Source organism: Mauremys mutica, chromosome 2 (genome assembly GCF_020497125.1).
Source record: "Mauremys mutica isolate MM-2020 ecotype Southern chromosome 2, ASM2049712v1, whole genome shotgun sequence".
NCBI classification, from domain to species: domain Eukaryota; kingdom Metazoa; phylum Chordata; order Testudines; family Geoemydidae; genus Mauremys; species Mauremys mutica.
The window spans coordinates 179,455,132-179,479,507 of NC_059073.1; the positions used below are offsets into that span (position 1 = coordinate 179,455,132).

Sequence of the window (24,376 nt, forward strand, 5' to 3'; positions counted from 1 at the left end):
TGCCAGGGCAATCCAGGGAAAAAAGGCACGAAATGCTTGTCTGCCGTTGCTTTCCCAGCGGAAGGAGTGACTGACAACATTTACCCAGAACCACCCGCGACAATGATTTTGCCGCATCAGGCACTGGGATCTCAACCCGGAAATTCTAAGGGGCGGGGGAGGCTGCGGGAACTATGGGATAGCTACGGAATAGCTACCGACAGTGCAATGCTCCAGAAATCGACGCTAGCCTCGGACCGTGGACGCACACCACCGATTTAATGTGTTTAGTGTGGCCGGGCACACTCGATTTTATACAATCTGTTTTGTTAAACCGGTTTATGTAAATTCGGAATAATCCCGTAGTGTAGACGTACCCTCAGATTTCACATTATCTATATTCACCTATACTTGTTTTCCTTGTTAGCCACCTCTTCCCTGGGGCTCCTGGTTTACCACCTACCTCTGATTGTGGCTCTATTACTCTCCCCTCTCTCTTCAGGTGTCTGTCTTCCAGAGCTGCTGTTACTTCATTCCCTGAACTAGCTTTCTTCATTCTCCGCACCACCTCTGCAGCCCCACCCAATTGCCCCATTACCACTGAACACTCCGAAGAAGAATTCGAGAGCCAGAAGGGTGACTAAAGACAGTCTTGAGATAAAAGTCAAAGCCTCTTCCCCACTTCTGGTTCTGCCCCACTCAGGAAAAAAAAATCACAATATATTTATCTTAGGCATTTAAACAGCCTCAACTACATGAACACCTGAGCACATCACACAATCTTACATGCATTTATCCTCATAAAACCCCTGTGAGATTGTACACATCTTATTATCCCCAGCTTACAGATGGGGAACTGAGGCACCAAGAGGGTATGTCTACAGTTTGAGTTGGGGGTGTGATTCCCAACTCAAAGAGACATACTCTCGTGCATGCTCTCATTGAGCTAGCACACCAAAAAGAAAATGTTGCCATGGCAGCGCAAGCAGTGGGAGGGGCTAGCCACCCCGAGTGTGCACGTAGCATCTCCAATGGGCACGTAATCAGGGTGGCTAGCCCCTCCTACTGCTTGCACTGTTGCAGCTACTGTCTATTTTTAGCTGGCACGTTCAATGAAAGCTAGCTCCCATGTCTCCTGGAGATGGGAATCACCCCCAGCTCAAAAGCACAGGCATGCCAAGAGACTAAGGCAAGATTTTTAAAGGTATTAAGGCACCTACACCTAAATAGCTTTAAAAACTTGGCCCTAAGTGACTTGCCCAATATCACATAAGAAGTCCAGCAGAGGGGGGGATCTGAATCTGGGTCTCTAGAATCTCCGACTAGCACTGCAACCACTGGACCATCCTTCCTTACAATCCATACACTTTGAGAACATTTTACTTCTGCATATTTAAATTATTTGGTTTCTGTAGCATGAAAATATGTATGATCTGTTAGCTCCTGTGTTTCTGTGAAAAGGCTGATAGCAACCTAGTGTGACTGTTAACAGGTGGCAGGCTTGCTTTTCATCACTAATCTTGCTAGAGAAGAATAGCTGAGTATGTGAGCTTTCCTAAAGTAACTCTTAGAGGGGACTGTTTGCTAAAGCTCAGATTTCTAGGATACAACTTATGGCAGTTCCACACAAATTTCCATAAGCAAAATATTTAGCAATACTTTCTTATTGATGTAAATGGAAACAAAGATTATTCTTAGACATACGAGTTATTTCCAAGACACTCTGGCAACAAATGGGGACAAATATGCATCACGCACCACCAAAATCTCTATAAAGTTGTTTGGCAGTTAAAGAAGAATACTCATATTTTTCAGATGGCTCCTTCTGCTGAAGCTCTCCATGCAATAAAATAAATATGGATATCTATTATGTAGCCATACTCGCACATATTAAATTTAACAGTGAATGTAAACACACACACATATGAGACACAAACATTTCAATTTGCTTGACTACAAACCTGCCTGAAGGGATAGTAAGAATCCTATTATATAATTGATGTTGCACTCTACACCAGGGATCTCAAACTCAAATGACCCCGAGGGCCGCATGAGGACTAGTGCATTGGCCCGAGGGCCGCATCACTGACACGCCCCCTTGCTGCCCCTGGCCCCACCCCCAATCCACCCCTTCCATGAGGCCCCGCCCCTGCCCTGTCTCTTCTCCACCTCCTCCCCTAAGCGCGCGGCTCCCCGCTCCTCCCCCCTCCCTCCTGGAAAGTGCTAAGCGCCACCAACAGCTGTTTGGTGGCTTGGCGGCGGGGCACTTAGGCGGCGGGTCCCGGAACAGAAGGGGCCCCCCACCGCCGAAGACCGGGCTGCGCTTCGGCGGCGGCGGGTCCCTCTTTTCCCCACCCCGGCCGGTCCCGCTTCCCACCCCGGCCCCGGCCGGTCCCGCTTCCCTCCCCCACCCCCCGGCCCGGCCCCGGTGGGTCTCGCTTCCCTTCGCCACCCCCGGCCCGGCCCCGGTGGGTCTCGCTTCCCTTCCCCCCACCCCCCCGGCCCGGCCCGGCCCCTGCGGGTCTCGCTTCCCTCCCCCACCCCCCGGCCCAGCCCGGCGGGTCTCGCTTCCCGTCCCCCCCCCGCCAGGGCCGGGGCCCGGCCCCGGCGGGTCCCGCTTCCCACCCAGGCCCCGGCCCGGCCCCGGCGGCTCCCGCTTCCCCCCCCCCCTTACCCGAGCGCGTCTCCGGCGAGGCCTGAGCTTCGTCCCGCTCAGAGCCGCGTGGTGAGGGGGCGGGGCTGTGAGCTCCACGCCGAGCGCAGCGCTCAGCCCAGAGCTCCCAGCCCCGCCCCCTCCCCACGCGGCTCGGATCGGGGCGGGGCTCAGGCGCTCGGACGGAGACTCGGCGCTCTATGCGCCGAGGCTCCAGGAGAGGGGCGGAGGCGGGAGCCTCCGCTTTTCTCTTGGGGGCCCCTGCGGAGCCCGGGGCAAATTGCCCCCTTTGCCCCCCCCTCTGGGCGGCCCTGGGGAGCTCCGCAGGCCGCAGGGAAGAGCTCCGCGGGCCGCATGTTTGAGACCCCTGCTCTACACGTATAAGCATATTTCCATAGACACATAAGCATAACATAACTGGAATATGCTTTATGCTAGATATGCCCTGTGACATATCTTTGCAAAGATTATGATCTACTGAATATATTCCTCCTATTTGTATGCACGCATCATTTTTATATCTGAAGTTATGGGCGTTGGCTCTATGCTTGTATTTGAAGAGTGATTTTCCACACCCCTGAGTGACAGTTATACCAATGTAAGTTGCTAGTGTAGACTAAGGGTATGTCTACACTACAAGAGTAGTTCAATTCAACTTAAGTCGAATTTGTGGAATCGACCTTACAAAGTCGAATTTGTGTATCCACACTAAGGACACTAATTCGACTTTGTGAGTCCACACTAACGGGGCCAGCGTCAACTTTGGAAGCAGTGCACTGTGGGAAGCTATCCCGCAGTCCCCGCTGCCCATTGGAATGCTGGGTAGAGCCCCCAATGCCTGCTGGGGGAAAAAATGTGTCGAGGGTGGTTTTGGGTAACTGTCATCATTCAACCATCAATCACGCCCTCCCTCCCTCCCTGAAAGCGCCTGCGGGCAATCTGTTCGTGCACTTTTCTGGTCAGTGACAGCGCGAACACCACAGCACTGCGAGCATGAAGCCCGCTGCAGTTATGGCCGTTTTCACCTCCTTGCACCTTATCGTCCACCTCTTCCACAGTCAGCTGCTGAGAAATCGGGCTACTTTTCAATGGTGCTGCAAGCACTGGTGGACCATAGGGGACGTTTTACCAACATCAACGTCAGGTGGCCAGGCAAGGTTCATGACGCGCGTGTTTTCAGGAACTGTGGTCTGTTTAGACACCTGCAGGAAGGTAGTTTCTTCCCGGACCACAAAATAACTGTTGGGGATGTGCAGATGCCTATAGTGATCCTCGGGGACCCAGCCTACCCGCTAATGCCCTGCCTCATGAAGCCCTATACAGACGCCTTGGACAGCGACAAGGAACTCTTCAAGTACCAGCAAGCAGCGTGACCTGTGACTGTTCAGTTTCTTTACAGAGAAGCTGAACCTGCCCCTGTTTCTTTACCCAGTTACTGTTGACTATCCTCTGCAGTTACATACCCCGTTCACCCCGTTTCCCCCACTTCCAACACACGTGTAAAAATAAAATACATGTTCCATTGTTACTTAACAAAGGTTTCTTTATTAATGACTTTGCGTTAAAGGGTTGAAACTGGGACGCAGACTGTGCTGCGTAGGGTGTGCAGTGATGTAAACACCACCTCTAAACTCGAGGAATGACAGGCTCCTGCTCCTAGAGCGGTCTGCAGTGCCGGACTGGTTGTTTCAACGGAGCCTGCCATCCCTCCTTTTTGGGATTCTGTGTGCGGGGGCTATGTGACCTTGTGGCGGAGGAGGACGGATACAGATTCCTCTGCTGCGTGACTCTGCGGTCCAGGACAAGGACCGCTGCATAAGATCTGTAACCGCCCTCCCCCGCTACAAAGTCACGTCCCCCCCACCCACACAGAACCTGGAAACAACCTGCCATACCGACCAGGGTGCCTACTGACTGCACTGTGTGTGTGACCTGCTGCTGATCCTGCCCCCGTGTCTGTACCCTGGTAAAGGTGACTGTCCTATGCAATTACCAACCCCCTTCCCCACCCCCCCTTCAAACACAGTCTTCTGTAAAAAAACATGACGGAAACAGTAATTAACAGCAAAGTATTTTTAATAATTAACTAGATAGTTAGGGGATGAAACTGGGATTGCGGCTTGGGTGAGTCAGGAAGGGAAGGACTTCTCAAAATTGAGGGTATGAGAGCTTTTGGGTACTTGAGCACTCTGCTGGGGTGCAGTGACAGTTTTCACGGCCCCTGGCGCCCCTCCTTCTTGTTACTTTGGGTGAGGGGGGTATGGGACTTTGTGGCGGGGGAGGGCGGTTGCAGATACACTGCAGGGGGGCTCTGTCCTCCTGCGGTCCTGCAGAACATCCACAAGGCGCCGGAGCGTGTCCGTTTGCTCCCTCATTAGTCCAAGCAGCGTTTGAGTCGCCTGCTTGTCTTCCTCACGCCACCTCTCCTCCCGTTCGCTGTGTGAGCGCTGGTACAGAGAGAGGGTCTCCCTCCACTGGCTCTGCTGGCCCGCCTCGGCTCGGGAGCAGCCCATAAGTTCAGCAAACATCTCGTCCCATGTCTTTTTCTTTCGCCTCCTAATCTTTGCCAGCCTCTGTGAGGGGGATGCCGTGGCAGGTCTGGAGACAGTCGAAGCTGTGTGATGGGAAAAAGGGAGTGAATTCCTTGCAAAGATACATTTTTGCGAACAATGAACACAGTCTAGTCTGTGTCTGTGAACAAGAGCATGCACAGCACCTATCTCGTGCGCACTCCTGCTGCAGGCAATCCGGAAAGCATAAACTCTGCCCCTGTTCCACCCCATCGCAGTGTCCCCCGACCCTTGGAATTCCGGGTTGAGATCCCAGTGCCTGATGGGGCAAATTTCATTGTCGTGGGTGGTTCTGGGTAAATGTAGTCACTCATTCCTTCCTCCGGGAAAGCAACGGCAGACAATCATTTCGAGCCCGTTTTCCCTGGATCACTCTGGCAGACGCCATAGCGTGGCAGCCATGGAGCCTGTTTTGCCTTTTGTCACTGTCACCGTATGTGTACTAGATACCGTGGACAGAGGCGATTCAGCAGCGCTACACAGCAGCATTCATTTGCTTTTGCATGACAGCAGAGATGGTTATCAGCCATATTGCACCATCTACCATGCCATTGTAAATTGGCAAGGTGAGGACGGTTAACAGTCCTACAGCACTATACCTTCTGCTGCTGTCATAGGTGCCCCTGGCCGAGATCAGCTGGGGGCGCAAAAGACAAAACTGGGAATGACTCCCCGAGTCAATCCCTCCTTTATGGTATCTAAAAATACAATCAGTCCTGCCTAGAATATGGGGCAACTGTACTAGGGTTGCAGTGTATCAGAGAACTAGAGAGCACAGCCGCTCCGTGTCAGATCCTGCAGGAATGACGAGCTGCATGCCATTCACAGGGGGTGCCCCTGCAACAACCCCACCTGTTGCTTCCCTCCTCCCCCAACCTTCCTGGGCTACCGTTGTAGTGTCCCCCCATTTGTATGCTGAAGTAATAAAGAATGCAGGAATAAGAAACAGTGACTTGTTAGTGAAATGAAATGAGGGGAAGGCAGCCTCCAGCTGCTATGATAGTCCAGACAGGACATTAAGCAGTGTGGGGGAGAGGAGACCAGCATCCTGCTGCTATGATAGTCCAGGCAATACAGAATCTTTTCTTTACACATGAAGGGCGGGGGCTGATGGAGCTCAGCCCCCTGTTGCTATGATGAAGACGGTTAGCAGGCCATCTACTTATGGGCTGATGACGAGGACGGGTAGCAGTCCTACTGCACTACACGATCTACCGCAAGGCTGATGATGACGACGGATATCAGTCTTATTGCACCGTCAGCCACCCATGAGACGGGGGGGTGTGGGGAAGAGGATGCTACAGTACAGTGCCGCAGCATCGCGTCTACCAGCAGCATTCAGTACACATAGGGTGACATTTAAAAGAGTCAAGAGACGATTTTTTTTCCTTTTCCTTCTGGGGGTGGGGGAGGGGGGGTACATTGACGAGCTATGCCCTGAACCGCCGCGGACAATGTGTTTGACCGTACAGGTATTGGGAGCTCAGCCAAGAATGCAAATGCTTTTCGGAGACTGCAGGAACTGTGGGATAGCTTGCGTCCTCAGTCCCCCCTCCCTCCATGAGCGTCCATTTGATTCTTTGGCTTTCCGTTACGCTTGTCACGCAGCAGCGTGCTGAGTCTTTGCTACGCCGTCTGTCTGGAGATTTTTTAAAAATACTTTGGACCAGGCGTAACATTACAGTAATTCCCCTAATTAGATGCTGCAGGAGTCTCCGAGCGAGATCACCCTGAGGACGGTCACTGAAGGAGATAGAGAGCGCATGCTGCGTGAAAGCCAGCACAAACCAGGGGCCTATGCGGCCATGCTCGGGGAGGCAATGCTCCCTGAGTACCTCATGAAAGCCTGGCGCGGAAAAGTGTGCTACCACGGAGCACCCAATAAGGCAGCTCTCCCCAGGAACCTCCTGCGTAGGCTTTTCGATTACCTCCAGGAGAGCTTCGTGGAGATCTCCCAGGAGGATTTCTGTTCTATCCCCATATATATAGACCTCCTTTTCACATAGTTCAGATTCCTGTTCCATTAATAATAAAAGTTTACATGTTTAAAGCACTTACCGACTGATCCTTCCCCTGATTCAGGGTCCGGGTTAACGGCTGGGGAGGATTGGTAGGAGATCTCCGTGAGGGTGATGAAGAGATCCTGGCTGTCGGGGAAACCAGCGTTGTAAGCGCTGTCGCCTGCCTCGTCCTCCACAAACCCTTCCTCATCTTCCCCGTCCGCGAACATCACCGAGGAACTGGCCGTCGACACTATCCCATCGTCAGAGTCCACGGTCACTGGTGGGGCAGTGGTGGCAGGCTCCGGAGCGTCCGTTTGCCGCTTTGGTCTTCTGGTAGCCTTGTCTCAGGTCCTTGATTTTCATGCGGCACTGCGTTGCATCCCGGCTGTATCCTCTGTCTGTCATGGCTCTGGAGACCTTCTTTTGGTCTTTGCATTCTGTTTTTTGGAGCGCAGCTCCGAAAGCACAGACTCCTCGCCCCACACACCGATCAGATCCAAGACTTCCCGGTCAGTCTATGCTGGGGCCCTTTTTCTATTCAGAGATTGCATGAACTCCTCTGCTGGAGAGCTCTGCATCGTTGCCGGTGCTGCTGAGCTCGCCCCGATGTCCAACCAGGAAATGAGATTCAAACTGGCCAGACAGGAAAAGGAATTCAAATTTTCCCAGGGCTTTTCCTGTGTGCCTGATCAGAACATCCAAGCTCGGACTGCTGTCCAGAGCGTCAACAGAGTGGTGCAGTGTGGGATAGCTCCCGGAGCTACTAAGGTCGATTTCCGTCCACACCTAGCCTAATTCGACATGGCCATGTCGAATTTAGCGCTACTCCCCTCGTCGGGGAGGAGTACAGAAGTCGAACTAAATAGCCCTCTATGTCGAATTAAATAGCTTCGTGGTTTGGACGGGTGCACGGTTAATTCGAATTAACGCTGCAAAATTCGAATTAAAGTCCTAGTGTGGACCAGGCCTAAGCCTGAGAGTCTAATTTTAGGCACCTCCTTTGGGAAACACTGGCCTTAATGATTATCTCTAAATTTTCAGCTTCCTCTTAGAATCTTGAAATATTAAGCCCTTATTTCAAACTTCTTGTTTACTGTAGTCATGGTACCCTTTCACCAGTGTCCACCTGACTTCTTAGCAAATAAGTCAAATTCATGTGTCTACATCTGCAATACTAAAAGCAGACAGACCATGTTGCAGATCAATGGAAGCATGAGAATGAAATGCATAAAGTTTTTGGATCCTGGACTTCTTTGGCATTGTAAATTATCTTTCCATAAATTATTAGATGTAAAAGCAGCAGGTCTATGAAAGCTTCCCCACTTCCTTGCTGTCCCAACAATATTTTCTAGTGTTGATAGCTGCTAATATGAAGCCTTTTCTCTCTGCAGTACTACCCAGAGACACCTGGTGAAAACACACCGTTGAATGCAGGAGCATGTCACAATATCAAAACAGTGACAAGCGTGGACTGCAGAAGAAGCTGGCATTGGGATACAGAGATTTAATTTAAAAGGTATGTCTCACAAAAGGGCCCCAAGGGTGAGGTACTGATGTGTTTTGGAGAAGAGGGTGACAAGTCTAGGATGGGAAGGAAGATTCAGTCTTCAAACTGAGTCCAACACTAGTTATTTACATACCCAAGGATAAGACAATAACTGGAATGATTTTAAGAAATAACATTCAATGAAAATGTCCTGCGGACAGCAGGTTGACGTCACTCAAATTTAGTACGTAAGTCAGACATTTTTTGGGAAGCCTCCAGATCTCACAAGAAACAGCAAATCTCTAAAATGGTTTTAGCATGGTCGCTGAAATTTTTGCCTTGTGACTAGGCATTTTATCATTCCTCTGCTCTGACTTTGAAATAAAGCACATTCCCCTTCTTGTCCCAAAAATGTAGTTTTCTGCTGTTGCTATTTTAAATACAGTTTGGCACTGCCGTGTAGTATCTACATTACGGATTGTGGAAAACTACTGTATTTTCAACAGCTAAATATTTATGTATACAAGTGAAGCACTAGTTCAATACAAAGCACATTCTGACTAAAATTGAACTCTAATGCAGAAGAGGACATAGATTTTATATTTAATGATATGATTTTTGGAGTGTCTAATTACAGCCATGCATATTCTGCAGTAAGCTGGATCGGTCTGGATTGTGAATTTTGCCACAGCAGACTGGAAATTCAGTGGTAGCTTTCCTCATAAATAAATAAAAATGGAGATCCTGAATCCATGAATTATGAAAATGAGTAATACCATCAGTACAATGGCCCATGTGTTATTTATTTTGCTATTAAATTCTCCATGTGAGATATGAAAGTCTGTTAAGAGATCAAACATCAGCAGCGAAACACAGTTAAGAGTGTTATCATTTGAACTGTCATCTTTTAGGTTTCAAAATCAGCCCTCCACTGGAATGAATGGGGAGTTCACACATCTCCCAGAAATAACTGCAGGTTGCCTGCCGATTTAGGAGGCCATCACCATACAATATATGATAACAAATAAGGGATAAGCAAGACCATTAGGTTGCAGAGTCTAACACCTTTCACTGAAAATGCTCTACAACAAGCCCCCTACTATTTAACTCAGAGTCTATAAACTTGAGCTCCTCAGATGATTACAACTGCCAAGGGATCACATTAAGAAAGAGGCAACCTTCAAAGAAGTAGGACTCAAACCATTTAGGGCATTATATGTCAAAAATACCAGCTAACTTCTCACAGAAACCAAATGAAAACCAATGCAGACCATGGGTATAGCAGCAGATTCTGCACAAGCAGAACATATCTTATGTCAGCTCAGTCTCAGCCAGCTAGCTCATATTCAAACCCCTCTTGGCTATACACTGGAAAAAGTCACTCATCTGCACCATAGGTGTCCAGTGAAATGGAGGCAGCTCTGAAGGCACATTTCAATATTAATGAAATCCTCTCCACACAAAGGTCTATCAGAAGGCTTATGCACCACGTAAGTCCTAATTAAGTCCTCAGAATAAGTCTTGTAATGGTGTCTCTCTCTCTCTCTCTCTCTCACACACACACACACACCCCCCAACTTGCTTATATGAGTAGTCTTCAGACACTCTCATACCTCGATTAAGCATTAGCAACAAACATACCTGGTGCAACAACTGGTTTGCATCCAGTTGCAGAAAGAGGAGGACATTTAACAGAGGTGCATTCTGTTTGTAAACTATAGTCTGAGACAACTCCGACAGCTTGACAATGTCCATAATAGTCCACAGCCACACGGTCAGAATAGGCAGCACACACATTACTGTAGGTTTCACCATTATGTCCACATACTGGTTCCACTGATTTGCAGAAGGGCTGAAAAAGAGTTTGTAAAAAAGTGCAAAAAGCTTGGTTTATTTACATTGGAGACAAGACTTCAGGATGACCTTATAGTAGTTTTAAAGTTGACAGGGATACAATGCTCATGCTAGCAAAGTGTGTCAAAAGTCAGTAATAGAAATCTAGAGTAAATAGCCCATGCAATTTTATGCAATGTATAATAAACAAAAGGAAAAGTTACCAGAGAAGACAACAGAAGAACATAACTATGGTAGGTTTAAGAGGCACCTAAGATTTACTTCTGTTAAGGGACAGGAAATGAGGGTGTTAAAAATAAGGTATTGGCAAACAGGCACAACAACAAAAAAAGGGGAAGAGTAGGAAATTCTGGATGTGTTTTTCATGTTCTTAAAATTACTTTATAAAATAAAGGATTTAGAAAGATCTAAAACTATAAACATGACGTTACTTCAAAGGAGTAAAATGTATTACTGTTATTACAGATTTCAGCCCAACATATGTATATTTGTTTGGTACTTGCTTTTGTTGTTGTTTGTCTGTCTGTCTTTTGTTTTGTTTTTTACGGTTTGTAGAAATGTCCCCATCATGCCTTCTAGGCATACAAACTACCATAAAAGTAAACACATTTTTTTCCAACTGAACTAGTGCCAATTAACAATAACTCTCCAATGCCACCCCAAAAGAAAATCAACATAAACAAACCAACACACTCAGGAAAAGTGTACTTGAAAAGCCAACAAATTTAAATTGTTGAACCAAGGGGAGAAGTAAATTGAGTTCAAAGTCCCCCCCAGAGTATTCCCAGATAAGCTGTTACCCCACACTATCCTCAGAGTCCTCTCAAGTGGAAAAAAAAGAGAGACAAGCCCAACTCTATCTTCCCTTGCTAGGGACTACAGCCCTGACAATAATACCTCTGCCAGCAGCATCAAAGGTAGCTGACATCATTATGGACATTTGATCTTTGTGCACCTTGTAAAGAATTGTATAACGAACTGTGTTAGATCAATGTATATTAAATAATGTTAGAAAAATAGCTATTGTATATTTAATAGTGTTATAAGAAAATGTAAAAGGGAACTTTGCTGCTTTCTGACTGTGTCTTCTTGACATAGCTTTTAAAACTCTGCTGAAACAACTTCTAAGGTAGTAAAAATCAAAGCTGGTTTATGTCTTATCTACAGCGAATTCTTGGTCTGTATCAGTGGTGAGCGGGAACCGGTTGTTAAATTTAGAAGCCCTTTTAGAACCGGTTGTCCCGCGTGGGACAACTAGTTCTAAAAGGGCATTTAAATTTAACAAGCGCTCCCTGCTGCGGCCCCAGCTCACCTCAGCTCTGCCTCCACCTCCTCCCATGAATGCTCCGCCCTGCTTCTCCTCCTCCACTGCTTCCCACGAATCAGCTGTTCGCGCGGGAAGCCTGGGAGGGCTGAGAAGCAAGCAGGCTTCCCACTCAGGCCCAGAAAGACGAAGCTGAGGTAGGGGTAGAGGGAACGAGGAGGGCCGTGCACCCCGGCCAGTCTCCGGCCACGGACCTGCCCGACCCCGGCCACCCGGCTCCAGCCCCGCGTCCCCGACCGCCCGGGTCCAGCTCTGGCCCTAGCCCCGCCCGGCTCCGGCCCCAGCCGCGGCCCTGCCCGGCCCTGCGTCCCCGGCCGCCCGGCTCTTGTTTGGTGCGATGCGGCCCGGCTCCGGTAGTGCGGGTCCGGGCATGGTGGCGGCTGCGACCCCACCTAACCGGATGCCCGGCTCCGGACATGGCCCCCCGACTCCAGCCCGGCCTGGCCTCGTGGCTCCAGCCGCCCGGCTCCTGCTGTGGTGCCACGCAGCCGGACTCTGGCAGCACGGGTCCGGGTCTGGACGTGGCAGCGGCCCTAGCTGCCCGGCTCCGGCTCCAGCTGCCCGGCTCTGGCCACAGCCCTCCCCGGCTCCCGCCACATCCTCTGGCCCCACGTCTCCGGGCTCCGGCCGCGCGACTCTTGCCCCGGCCCTGTGTCCCCGGGCTCCCGGCTACAGCTCTCCGGCTCCGTCCCCGCGTCCCTGGGCTCCAGCTGCGCGACTCCTGTCCCGGCCCCACGTCCCTGGGCACCCGGCTCCGGCCGCGGCCGGACTGTAGTGCCGCCAGCCACGTCCCGGCAGCGCGGTAAGGGGGCAGGGAGGGGGTGTTGGAGAGAGGGCAGCGGAGTTCGGGGGTGGGGGGCATGGAGAGGGGTTGGGAGGGTCAGAAGGAAGGGAACAGGGGGATTGAATAGGGGCAAGGGTCCCGCTGGGGCAGTCAGAAAGGATCAGGGGTTGGATGGAGCGGTGGGAGGCAGTCAGGGGCAGGGGTTCCAGGGGCAGTCAGGGGACAGAGAGAAGGGGTGGTTGGATGGGGCAGAGGTTCCGGGGGACCATCAGGAATGAGAGGAGGGGTTGGATGGGGCGGTGGGGGGCAGTCAGGGTACAGGGGGCAGGGGTCCCTGGGGTGGGGGGGCATCAAGGAACGCGGGGGGTTGGGTGGGGCAGGAGTCCCGGGGGGTGGGCCATGACCCCTCGTGGGGTGAGGAGGGAACTGGTTGTTACGATTTTGGCAGCTCATCACTGGTCTGTATACATAAGACAAAGCAAGCCACACAAATGTCTGATTTACCAGGCAGGTGCAGATCTCCCTAGTAAGATAAACAGAGGCTGGTACTGAGTTGACAGAACTAGCCAACCAGGAACTCCAAGGCCACTGTCAGGGACAGTGGGTCACGAACCCTGTTACCCGGGGCTCTCTGGTGCTAGCAGGTTCCAACCTGCCACCCAGGGACCTGCTAACTGCCAACAGAATAGGAGCTGAACTCATAGGACCCCAATCTTAGGAGCTGATTGGCAGAATGTTGAGGGTCCTAATTGGTCCTCAGCTCTTATATATACACAGCGTAAAAACAGGAAGTTGCCCATGCAACTGGGATTCACCTTGCTCTGGACTGTGCGCCTTGTGCTTCCTCCTTGGCCTCCTGCTCCCCTGACTACCCTTCCTGGTACCCTGACCACCACTGATCTGTAGCTCTGCTCTCAAGTTTGTCTCCTGCTTCTGATCTCCTAGTAACTGACTCTGCCTGTCTCCTGACAGTCAACTCTCAGTTTGCCCTCTGGCCTATCTCAGACTATGATCTCCTGGTATTTGACCTGGCCTGACTCCCAACTCCTGCTCTGACCACTAGGTCAGATCATCCACATCCCAGTCATGACAGCCACAAGAAGCAGATAAATCAGAATAAGACAAATATAGTAGGAAATAATGGAAAACATGAAAGCAATGAAGAGACAGCTGGGTTGAGTGAGTCAGGAGGATAGCAAAGGCAAAAATATATATACAATATATTGCTTTTTAAAAAATGTATCAGTTAAAAAGATCTGTGGTTAGTCTGTATGAAAATATACTTAGAGAAAATATATTTCATTCAAACAGCTCTGTTCTATCTAGCAAACACCATATTTAGTTAGCTATCCAAGATACTGTAACTAATCACTGTAGTTTTCCTTTAACTAGAAAAATATATGACAAAACCTGACGCTAACATGATCAGAACATATTCATAAATAATCATGCCTAAAACTTTTGTTTTGTTCCCAGAGCCCAGGCGTGAACACAGTTATGAAACTTTGAATTGACAGAACTGGCCATAATATACAGTGCTTGTTTTACACGTGGCTTGGCAATCAAAATTTTGCCCACTCAATCCTACTTTTATTTTACTTCAGGGTGGATAAAAATCCATGATTTAAAAAAACAAAACAAAAATATCCAATTTTAATTTAAAAAAAATCCTTTTTTAAAAATCAAATTCAGTTTGAAATAGACAACATATGTTAAGGCCAAACTTATTATAATCTATTAATATCATTTAAATTAAATGCAGAAGTAATGTTAGGTAGTAAATATTTTCTGCCAAGTTTAAAATAAGGCATATCACTGAACTGTTGGAAGTCATTGTCTAAGCACCTGGCACCAGCTTTTGAGAGCAGTAGCCTCTTCGGCAGGTGCAGAGAGAATAGTTCAGTTCGATGACTGGATCATTCAAAGTTAAGAAACCAGTTGGCAGTTGAAAAACCAGGAAAGCTTGTTTTGCTCTTCCAATCTATGAATCAAAATAGGTGTGAGGATGAGATCTACTAGATCTAAAATCTTGATATGGTGACCAAAACCAATCAGTTCAATTCACCAACTACAGAAAATAATAAATGCAAACTTTTTTTAAAAAGAACTTTTCTTATTCTCCAGCATATTTAAGGTAGTTTATTTTTTTGTAAATTAAAATATTTTGTGCATTTTAATTAGATTTAAATTTCTAGCCAGAATTTGAAAAAAAATTAAAAATGTATCTAGTAAATAAGAAATACATTATTCACCTTTTTCTAAAATAATAAAAAAGTAAAAATTAAAAATTTGAATACATTTAATTTAAGCTAAATAAATGTGTATAGATGTGTATCTTCCTGGTTAGCAAAAAGAGCACCAAGTCTATATTTAGTTGCAAATTAATAAATTTTAATGGTTACCAACCAATGAGAATCAACATTTCTTTAAGAAAATAACTGAAGTACAAATGCAAAACACCATTAAAATTGATTAGTTAAATCAAGGTTTCCAGATTGCTTAATTAAATCTGGATTAAATTGCTTTGATTTCCACCCTGTTTTTTATATATATTTTATTTTTTTTGAGTGCCCCAATTCAGATACTATGTTTTTGAAAGCATTACTTTAATGAGAATCTTTTTGTGAACCAGAAATAAATTCTGGTTGGACATAGCAAATGAAAATGGATCATTAAAGCATGTTGTTGAACATCTGGTAAATATTGCAAAAACTATTTCATACCTGGCATGGACCCTTGTATGATACATTTTTTCCTTTTTGGTACAAAGTACACAAGTTGTTATATTCCATATTATCTGTGTCACAAACGGGATCCCGTATCTGGTCACAGTTAAATTGTCTTGGCACACATTCATGCTGGCTACATCCAAACTTCTCAAAACTCGTTAAGCAAACCTGCTGCTTTGGTATGCACCTGCATAAATTAATAACATTTTCACATTACGTAGGTTTATTAACTCAAAATATCCAGGGGAACATTAACTTTTGGCATACTTTCACAAGCTTTAGAGCTAGGTATGGCTAAGTAGAGCTGTAGAAAACATGTGTAACAAAATATTTCAGGTAATCTAGTTTCAGGGTTCATTACAAACCTAGTACTGCATAAAATTTCATCAAGATCTATGAACCTGAGATGAGATTCAAAATACAAATCCTCCTCTCCCCAAGTGTTCTGTGGTGGGTTTGGGGCAAACCTTGCTAAAACTATCGGTTTCTGAGTTTCACTTTGCAAATATAGGTTCAAGCAAAATTCAGAGTATGAACCCATCTGAACCAATACCAAAACAAACAAAAGCAAAAGGTTGACTGAATTTTTATGAACAGAAACAGCTATGTTGCACAATTCTAGCTCAACACTGCCTTGAGATAGTATACAATTACCATTAAAAACAATCAGTTAATGGAATTTGGTCCTTTATGTTCAACATGCTGTATGAAGCCTAGGATTGAAAAAAAAAAAAAGAACTGAAAAATTTAATACCTAATATAAACTTCTCTTCTGACAGTGACATCTCCCCCAATCTGTCACTGAACGGAAATACAGAGCAGCAAAGGACAAAAATAGAGAGGGAAAGGATGCAAAGATAAATTAACACAAATACATTTTTTTATACAAAGTGCTTTATATGGAATTTTATATGGGAACCACTGTTTGCAGCACCTTTTTACCAAGATATCCCTCTGCTAAGGGTAGAGAACCCAACCTGTAGTGTTTGACGAATGTACCGATAGAAAGCCAAATGGCTGTTCTACAAATCTCCTTTATCTGCTCATAATACTGCCAATCATTCTGTGGAGCATGCCTTAATTGTCGCTGAGGCCTATTACCCTGTGTTCTATAGATTTTGCTGATAGACTGAAAATAGACAGACACTAATATTGGGAGCTGTGCATTTTAGTTGTTACACAACTTTAGTTCTCTTGTCAGTGGTATCGCGCCACATTTTTGTTTATGTTCTTTTAAAGATTATCTGACTGTCTGTTAAAATGAAACAGCAGGGACTGGACAGAGACTATTGAGAGATTTTTCAAATTAGCAATATAACAACACTTATATATGCCTTTCACCAGAGAAGTTATAATTGCTTTACAACAGTGCACAGATCATTCCTGACTCAGTTCCTTTCTTTAAGCATTGGCCTGAACAGACATCAGATGTATCTTGAACAAAGGTTACAAGGAGGTAAAATGCCCCATATCTTATTTCCAATTCCATAAACCATCCAGTCCCCCCATTATAACAATTATATAATAAATCTGTTTTATTTCTAAAAGTAGAATCTGCAGCATGCATTTTAAAGAAAATGTTAACATTCCAGAAATAATCAACAGAACAAAAAGCAGACACTTATTGCAGTCCGATTATTGCAAAATTAGAAATTAGGTATCTCACAAATTCCCACTTGTTTACTTGATTTGTGAAATATTGCTATAATTTACAGTATATAGTATAATTGCTAGGGAAAGAAGTATAAACTGATTTATCAATTAAAAATGCCAAATATATTTACATATTTAATCTTTACCTCTGATTTTTGGTACAAGGGTTAGGGTTACAAGGATCCTTGGAGATACACGATCCAAATTCAAACTGATTGTCCTGGAGCCCAACACATCGTGCTATGCATGCACTTGGATATGTGCGTCCATTTTGCCCACACACTGGGACAAACTGATCAGCACAGTTACATGGTAGACCTGAAAAAATAATATACAGATCAGTAATTTGGCTTGTATATTTTCATTGGCAGAAAATGTACAAAATATTAGGGTATGTGTGACCAGCAGGTGAAACAAATAACTGAGCTAGCTGTATTGGGACAAGTCATTTGACCTTCTTTGGCCTCAACTCAGTGCAAAAATCTTAGAGTATGTCTATACTTAAGACACTACACCTGAGGTTGCACTGCTGTAGCACTTCAATGTGGACACTACCTATGCCAGTGGGAGGGTTTCTGCCATTGGCATAGGTAGTTCACTCCCCCGAGAGGCAGTAGCTAGGTTGATGGAAGAATTCTTCTGTCAACCTAGAACTGTCTACACTGGAGGTCACATTGGTATAGCTATATCTGTCAGGGGTGTGAAATCCACACCTCTGAGAGATGTAACTATACCAATATAAGCTTCTAGGGTACACCAGCCTTTAGTTTAAAAAAAAAAAAAAAAAAGAAAGACAGAACCACACAAATTTTGAAATTTTCTGGACAAACTGGAAGAAGAGTTCTAAGTCAGCCTTTATTTTACTGTTGGTACTCAAATGAACATGTAAAGTTTCTGGATTTTGGAAAACGTTACCTGTAAACATACGATGTTCCTCTGTTGAGCTATGTTCATTAAGACACTGACGAGTGGAACATATCAAGTTTCCAGCGAAACAAGAACAGACATTACAATCTATGTTAAAGGATGTTCCATGGCCTTAAAATAAAAGAGAAGTATTTTATGTGTATAATTACAAATGAGTACAGACATTCCCCCCACCAAGAGACACTGATCTAAAAGACATTTTATATAGTTAAAGCTGCAGACAGAATTCCATTATAAACTATTCCCTAATTTTCTCATGTTCATGAAACTTTCAGAAATGGGTTTGTTTGGTTTTTTTTTTTAGCTGAAATTTCTATTCTTGGTCAGAGTTCAGAATGTTTTTGCATTTAACTTGAGGAAAATCCACTCACTCGTGTTTCTGACTAATGGGAAAGTGGGGAACACCACTAAGGCAGTTCCTGGGGTTTTTTTTTGTTTGTTTTTTAATAAAATGCTTAAACCTATGTAAAAAACTGTAATGTTAAGGTTGCAAAAATAAAATACGCAGGAAATGAAAATGCTAACACTCTCCAGATTGGTCTAAAAATGTTTACAACACCTTGGCTTGTGATCTTTTTTAATGTATGACTTTCTTAAAGATATGTTTAAAGATACTTTTCTGTTGAATTGTGCTTAGGTAAACTACAGGCAAGTTTGCTAACTTTTGTATTATAGATTTTTTTTTCCTGAATAGTATTAAAATGTCTGTTTAAAATGCGAAGTAACAGACCATCACATCCTGAGCTAGATCCTTATTTATGAGCCTGCATCCTTTGCACTGCTCACTTCCCTCCCCAGTGTGCCCTTTTTATGAGCCGAGAATAATATCTCAGTCTAACCCATAGTCAATAATTTACAAATGTTATTTATGGTCTTAAACTAGCTCCCAGAGTACATCTGTCCTAGTTTAAAAAACCCAACACATCACAATCTGGCATTATTAGCTGCAGACAGCTGTGTCTACTCAGTAGCAGTACGGAACAATGAGTGTTTACAATCACTGCTGAGACATACTGGCAAAACAGGATAGAGAAACTTAGGGCCAGACCCTTTAAAGGGATATACAGAAACATAAAGGCCTATCCTCAGAGTTTTCAGGACTGAGTCCTTAATATTGCAGCTGCCAAGACCCAATTTGGTTTCAGGCAGGGTGATCAGTATTTTACTTTCACAGTCACTTAGGGTATGTCTATGCTGCAATTAAAAATCTGTGGCTGACCTATGCCACCTGACTCAGGCTCGTGAGGCTTGGGCTAAGGAGCTGTTTAACTGTGGTGTAGACCCCGGGCTCTAGGACCCTGTGAAGTAAGGAAAGAAAGAAAACAGCCCCACAGCCTAAGCTCTGTGAGCCCAAGTCAGCTAGCATGGGCCAGTTGTGAGTGTCCAACCGCAGTGCAGACATTCCATAAGATTCAATAAACTAATCATCCCTTAATCTAGATGGCAACCCTTCACAATAAATAAGCCAAAATTAGTAAATACATTTATCTATATTTCATTACAGAAATGGCAACAGTACGAAAGCAGACTAGATTAAGGAGTGGTTAGTCTGTTGAATCTAAATGATTGTAAAACAACTTATTTATTTAAATTTGCAACATTAACATTGCATTAATATAGATTTTTTCACATATGGTAAAAGTTATCTGAAGATCAATTCCTACATTGGACCTGATCTTGCAAATATTTATTACAGACCATAATGGTTACTACTGTGAGTAACCCATTGTAAACTCTAAATAAAAAGACCCGAAAAAAATGAATGTTAGAATAAGCAACTCCTGCCTTTATGAAAGCAAAATCAATATTTCATCTTCATCATTCCATGAGAAACTACGACAAATGCTTTACAAATAGGTTTTCTTTAGTCTAACTTGAGCCATAGCATTATTTTATTCAGCTAAGTTCTAATGAAGTTTCTAAACCAAACCCAAAGAGAGGCACTTGTAAACTATGGATAAACCAAGGGTATACTTAATATATGCATTAACTGTAAACAATGAAATCCATGGAACTATTTAGAGTATACTAGTAGAGTACTGAAAGAAAAAACTTCCATAAAAGCAGTTACACACTTTTAGGTAACAATTAAATCATCAATATGTATGTCTTGCTACAGTGTGTGGTTTTTGTTCTCTCTTTTTAAGAAACATTTATGTACTGTATGTTGTGCAGAGAATATTTTTCTCTATAGAAATCTCATGAAACCACCTAATGCAGAATGTTGCTCAAACACATGATATTGTATCACTGCAGGAGTAGGGACTGGGGAATAAGCTCTCTCTGCACAGCATTCCCCCACCAACTCTGTGGAGTAAGCCTGTCTAAGTCAAGACCCACCAGAGGCAGAATTCACTTATGCTCTTCTGCGCTATTGCCACGCCCAATTCGGAGGAGTTCCAAGTGTACTCCCTGGAGGGAGAGCCACTGGCACCATGGCTCCTTAAATAACTCACACTGTCAGGGAACCTGAAAAGGCCAGAGAACATGAACCAGTGCTGACGGGACAGGGCCTTCAAGCCCTCCCAGAAAATACGCTCTTAGTTCGTAGAAACTGAGTCTAATCCTGTACTTACTTTTCCTTTGTCCTCCAACAATACATGACTTTTGGAGGTCAACACAATGCATCTCCATACAGTTTTCTAACAGTCCACTCTGTCCACAGGTACAAATTTTGAAGCAACCAACATCTCCTGCAGATGATGGAACCTGAATAAGTGTACCTTGGCGGACAATAAAATCTGAAGCTTCTCCCAACTTGCAACCTATGCACACAAAAGAAACATTAGCTCAATAAAAATTAATTACATTTCAGAAATGTTTAGGAATAATAAATACTCTTGTGTGAAGAAATTCTGATGGTGAAAAATCACTTCTGGGGATTTGTGGAAAAAAATATACATCTTCAAATTTCTGCAAAAATGGAAAGCAGTTTTTGGAGGCAGAGGAGTTTCATTTTGCATCCAAACATGGTTCTCTGTGAATAATGACATTGGTACAATCCATAATATTGCTCTAGGGAAAGAATTTCACCATTTTCATTTTCAGGATCAATGATAACTGGCAGAAATGTGAGGAATTTGCCCAAGATAAAATTCCTAAGTACATGCAGAAATACTACTTTTTGCATGCAAATGCAAAAAGAAAATGTGTAGTTTCACATCACTCTAATCATCTCTCCCAGTTTCCCATCATTCTGCGGCAGAATAAGTGGACATGACAAATGCCACACTCTTCAAGATACACCAGCCCCTAACTTGTACTAAAGTCTGGCGGCTAAGCTCTGTTGTTTCTCTTTCCTGACCTCCTTTCCTCTTCCTCGCTTCCATTCTTGTGTGCATTTTGAAAACACTCAAGAACACATTATGAAAATGTTAACTTTTTTATTCCTTTTTATTTTAAGGGAAAGAAAGAATAAGAAAGAGGAAGAGATAGAAAAGCAGCAGTGAGATGGAGAAAGGAAAAGGAGGAGGAGGAGGACTAAAAGCCAGGAGGTACAAGGGATAGTGAAAGGAACAGGAAAGAAGAGATTACTTACCTCTACAGTAGTTAAGAGTTCAAGATATTTTGTCATTGTGGGTGCTCGATGCTAGGTGTATGGCATGCATGTGCACCTTTTCCTGGAATTTTTTCGTCAGTAGTGTCCACACCTGTACCCTATACATTCTCATGCTCCAGAACAAGGTTATATAGGGAGAGTTGAACCTGCAGTGGTCCTTCCAGCAACTGAGAGAGTCGAGGACTCTCTAGAGAATGGACACCTTTGGACAGGCTGTGTCTGTTGCATGTGTTAACAGTTCAAGCCAGACTTGGAGGCCTCTGGAGTGAGGTATAACAAATGTGCAGGCTGCCATATGGCCCAGGAGCTGTAAGCAAGACCTCGCTGTGGTCTGAGGGGTCTGCTATAGAGCAGATGAGATGGAGTGTGGAAAATATCCAGTAGGGAATGCTGGGCCTCTTGAATCTTCTCAAGGGGAATTTGTAGTGTCTCTGCCACACTCTTCATCAGATCCCAAAAAACGTTAAAGTCATCAGTGCAGGATGATGGAGGGGACAGGATTGCTTCATCTGGGGACACCAATCATTTATTGGAAGGAGGCTCCATTGGCTCCTGATCCTCTGAAAAAAAAAAGTCTCCCTGAGAAGGTGGAGCTTGCTGTGGAAGGGGTACTCTGGGCCTGAAGACTCCTCTGGCAGGCCTTTTTACATCAAGGCATCCTGTAAAACCGGTCAGTGAAGGGGGCCCATGTGGTAGAATGCCAATGTGGCGAGGCATATGGAAACGGGGTGGGACCCCAGGGATGTTCCTGCCAACATTGGCAGGGAGGATGATGACTAATTCCCAGAGTATTCTTGTCAGGGTACATAACAAGGGACGGAGGCTGTAAGGGAAAGGTAGTCAAATCCTGGATAGAGATATTCAACTCTGAAGACGTATCATCCCATGTCCAATAAAGGAGGCAGAGCAGTTGGTACTGGCAGATGAGTCGGTACCAGTGGTAGAATAGGTGCCAGCATCCAAGTCCAAAGTTGGCAAACTTGTGCCCAGGGAAAAATAAGGAATACTAAAATAAAATAAGGTACCAATAGCTAGAAAATAAGCTAGTGGACACTGCAAAGCTCTGTCTCTAAACACAGGTGGTTGAAAAGGAAGTGAGTGGCAGTAAGTCTGACCCTCCTTATATATCCTTGTTCTGGAGCACATGGAAATGAAAGATGCAAGCATGGACCCACAGACCTGTTGAACAAATCTTCAATGGAAGGTGTATGGGCATCTACATGGTGCACCCCTAAGGACAGTAACTCAAAGAACTAATGTTGGGTTTGGGTTTTTTTTTTGTTTTAAGTAAGATAAGAGCAACTGATTAATTACTAAACTAAACCCATGGATTGTCAATTAATTAAAAAATTATTAAAAACACAAGGAAGCTGTTAGAGTCACATTTCAATCTTCTAAGGACCTTCTGAAATACAGTTTCTGTCTCCATTAGCAATGGGTTTGTTTGTGCCTAGATCAACCACTTTGACTCTCTCTCTTGTAACAAAGTCAGGCCAGTGCAATCCAGTGCAGTGCAATCCATCTTTTTTAGTCTCAGGGCCAAACATACTATTTAATAAAAGTCATGGGGACACAATCAATACTTTTAAGTAGTTCTCTAGGCTCAGGCAGAGCCACTCGAGCACCTATCCATTCTTTCTCTCCAGGGCTCCCACAGCCCAGCAGGGATGTAGGTCTTGGAACAGCCAGCCAGCAAGCTACCCTTCCTTCCTTTGTGATATAGCAGATGGTCAGTGAGGGAAACTGCTGAGCAGCTGCAGGAGTAAAGTAACAGCAGCTGTTCAGAGCACTCCCAACTCTCAGCAGAGATGCTCCTGAGGCTGAGAGGGAAATGCTGGGATGTAGCTGGGGAGGTGATAACCTCTGCTTATTCCCAGTAGCAATGGATCTGATTCAAAAACTTCAATTAAATCAGTCTCCTCTCAAGGGCACATATTTTCAATTCACAATAAAATAAAAATATTTCTTCCTAACACAATTGCCTTCAAGGGACAAAATTTAGGGGTCCAAGTGGCCTCCAGGCCACAGGTTGAATCCTGCTTCTTTAAAGGGAACTGGAAGAAATGGTGGGGATATCTGTCCATAAGATTGATGGTGTGACTGGGCTTATGACTTGAGAGTCTGGTTAGAGAATCAGGTAGCAGAAGTCAAAAAGGCATTTTACCATATATGGATACGGCTGTATCTTTTAAATGAGTATTTTGCTACTATCATCCATGTCCTTGCCACTTCAAAGTTAAACTATTGCAATGAACCCTAGATGTGAGGCTACATCTCAAATTCATGATTTGCAAAAGGCAGCTCAGGTGGCATTCTATAGATGACACCTGACACTGCTCTAGGACCTGCACTGTTTACCTGCGAGTTTCTGGAAAGACTTTAAGGTGCTATTTTTGACCTATTAAGCTTTCTATGGCCTAGGACCAACCTACTTGAGATACCACCTTTCTCTAATACAGGTCAGAGTATCGATCGGTTAATGGAAGCATTGTTGCTAGATCACTCTCAATATTATAGAGAGGACAACTGCTCAGGCATTTGCCATAAGGACTTCCAGGGCTCTTAGAACGTTCTCGAGACCCTGGTCTGAAACAGCCGATATCTGAGGACTTTCAGGACTCACTGCAGGGTCCATTTGTTTCACCTGGCTGGGAAGTAGTATTTGATTGTATGCTGCTGCTTGCTGAAGGGGTGAGTTGATTCGTATTGCATTATGTTTTTGCAATTTTAAATAATTGGCATGATGCTCAGAGGCTGAATAAAGGCACTTTTATTTATTCTAAATTGAAATAAAATAAACATTCAGATCTCCTATTGGACAGAAAATTCCTTTTGAGGGATGGGAGAAAAATGAA

General features: G+C 44.9%; 1 protein-coding gene across 3 annotated transcripts in view; it reads right to left on the reverse strand.

Moving 5' to 3' along the window:
• Positions 1-24,376, reverse strand: part of RECK (reversion inducing cysteine rich protein with kazal motifs) — a 127,038-nt gene that overhangs the window by 23,269 nt on the left and 79,393 nt on the right. For all 3 annotated transcript variants that reach the window (XM_045003569.1, XM_045003570.1, XM_045003571.1), the window contains 5 exons: positions 20,539-20,727; positions 17,951-18,073; positions 17,182-17,353; positions 15,377-15,569; positions 10,333-10,543 (listed from right to left, as the gene is read on the reverse strand). In XM_045003569.1, coding sequence (XP_044859504.1) covers positions 10,333-10,543; positions 15,377-15,569; positions 17,182-17,353; positions 17,951-18,073; positions 20,539-20,727 — 888 coding nt within the window. The remainder of the gene's footprint in view (positions 1-10,332; positions 10,544-15,376; positions 15,570-17,181; positions 17,354-17,950; positions 18,074-20,538; positions 20,728-24,376) is intronic.